The sequence below is a fragment of the Propithecus coquereli genome, unplaced genomic scaffold, assembly GCF_000956105.1.
Source record: "Propithecus coquereli isolate 6110/MARCELLA unplaced genomic scaffold, Pcoq_1.0 Scaffold592, whole genome shotgun sequence".
In the NCBI taxonomy this organism is placed as follows: domain Eukaryota; kingdom Metazoa; phylum Chordata; class Mammalia; order Primates; family Indriidae; genus Propithecus; species Propithecus coquereli.
In genome coordinates this window covers 439,582-441,344 of record NW_012151863.1, presented here as the reverse complement: position 1 = coordinate 441,344, position 1,763 = coordinate 439,582, and the positions used below count along the sequence as shown (strand labels likewise).

At 50.8% G+C, this 1,763-nt stretch overlaps 1 protein-coding gene across 1 annotated transcript in view; it reads left to right on the top strand.

Moving 5' to 3' along the window:
• Positions 1 to 659: 659 nt before the first annotated feature.
• Positions 660 to 1,763, top strand: part of LOC105822036 (kelch repeat and BTB domain-containing protein 12-like) — a 13,679-nt gene continuing 12,575 nt past the window's right edge. Inside the window, exon 1 of the mRNA XM_012658963.1 lies at positions 660 to 1,758. Coding sequence (XP_012514417.1) covers positions 724 to 1,758 — 1,035 coding nt within the window. The 5' untranslated portion in view covers positions 660 to 723. The remainder of the gene's footprint in view (positions 1,759 to 1,763) is intronic.

Here is a 1,763-nt window from a genome sequence, read left to right as displayed (position 1 = left end):
CCCGAGTAGCTGGGACTACAGGCTCACAACAGCAAGTCTGGCTGATTTTTTGTGTTTTATTTAGAGATGGGGTCTTGCTATGCTGTCCAGGCTGGTCTCGAACTCCTGGGCTCAGGCGATCCTCCTGCCTCAGCCTTCCAAGTAGCTGGGACTACAGGCACGCGCCACCATGCCCGGCCAATTTTTTCTATATATTTTTAAGTGTCCAGCTTATTTCTTTCTATTTTTTAGTAGAGAACGGGGTCTCGCTCTTGCTCAGGCTGGTCTGGAACTCCTGAGGTCCAGCAATCCTCCCGCCTCGGCCTCCCGGAGTGCTGGGATCACAGGCGTGCGCCACCGCGCCCGGCCTCTCTCTTCGTTCTTGTTGGGAGGGAAGACTTTCCAATCCCAGATAAATCTCTGCTGCCGATTAGGAAAATACTGTGTTCGTGGTTAACGATTTACCGTTTACGTAGTCAAAGATGTTTCTAGATAGAAAACTCATCGTCTTAAACTGCTCTGTTTGGAAGGAATAATATTTGTTTATAAATAATCCTGAGAACTATAAGGCTGCCATACCCAAATTATAGAGAACTTTTTTCTTAGACGGAAACTGCTTTTCTTTCCCTCAGGAGTGTTTCCTGACGTCTCCGCTGCCTTGCGAGTAATCGGACGTGCAAACAGCCCCTCGGGAATCCCGCTGAATTTGAAGAAGGCTCACTTGGAAACTTTGGAGCACGTACCATGGAGTCCGAGACTGAGGCAAAAGGGAAATCCCAGCACAGCTTGAATTTCCTGAATAAAATTAAGAACATGCAAGAACTAGCGGAAATGATTGACGTGGTACTCATAGCACAAGAGGAGCGATTCCCTTGTCACCGGCTGGTCCTGGGCGCGTTTAGTCCTTACTTCAAAGCCATGTTCACCTGCGGGCTCCTGGAATGTACCCAGAGGGAAGTCGTGCTCCATGAGATCACAGCAGAGAGCGTGTCCGTCATACTGAAGTACATGTACGATGCAGCCTTGGAGATCAGTGACGCCAACGTCCAGACCGTAGCCACCGCTGCCTACTTCATGCAGATGGACGACGTCTTCGCCGCGTGTCAGAAATACATGATGGACCACATAGACGCCTCCAACTGTGTAGGCGTCTATTACTTCGCCGAGCAGATGGCAGCTGAAGAGTTATCCGATCAATCGAAAAAGTACGTATATCAGCACTTCGCCGAGGTGTGCTTGCACGATGAAATCCTGGAGGTCGGAGCGCACGAGCTCCTCAAGCTCATTGAATCAGACGATCTCAACGTTTCCCGAGAGGACAGCGTTCTGGACGTAGTCCTGAGATGGGTCAATCATAACCGGGTGTCGCGCATGGAGCACCTCGGGGAGCTCCTGAAGCAAGTCAGACTGGAGCTCGTAAACCCTTCTTTTTTAAGACGAGCCGTCAAAGGCAATATGATGCTTCTGTGTGATGCCGATTGCATCCATATAATGCAGGATGCATTCAGAGCCATCAAGTCTCCTCAACGGAACCTTCCACACCTTCGCTACGGCATGGAGACCACCAGCCTTCTGTTGTGCATCGGCAGCCGTTCCTCGGGAATCCAATCAAGACAGGGGAAGTACGGAGATGCGAGCTTTTGTTACGATCCGGTATCTCAGAAGACCTACTACATCTCATCTCCCAAGTGTGGCGAGGGGTTAGGAACCGTGCAGACCGGTGTCGTCATGGAAAACAACACTATCATCGTGGCGGGAGAAGCCAGCGCCTCTAAGCTCGCCAG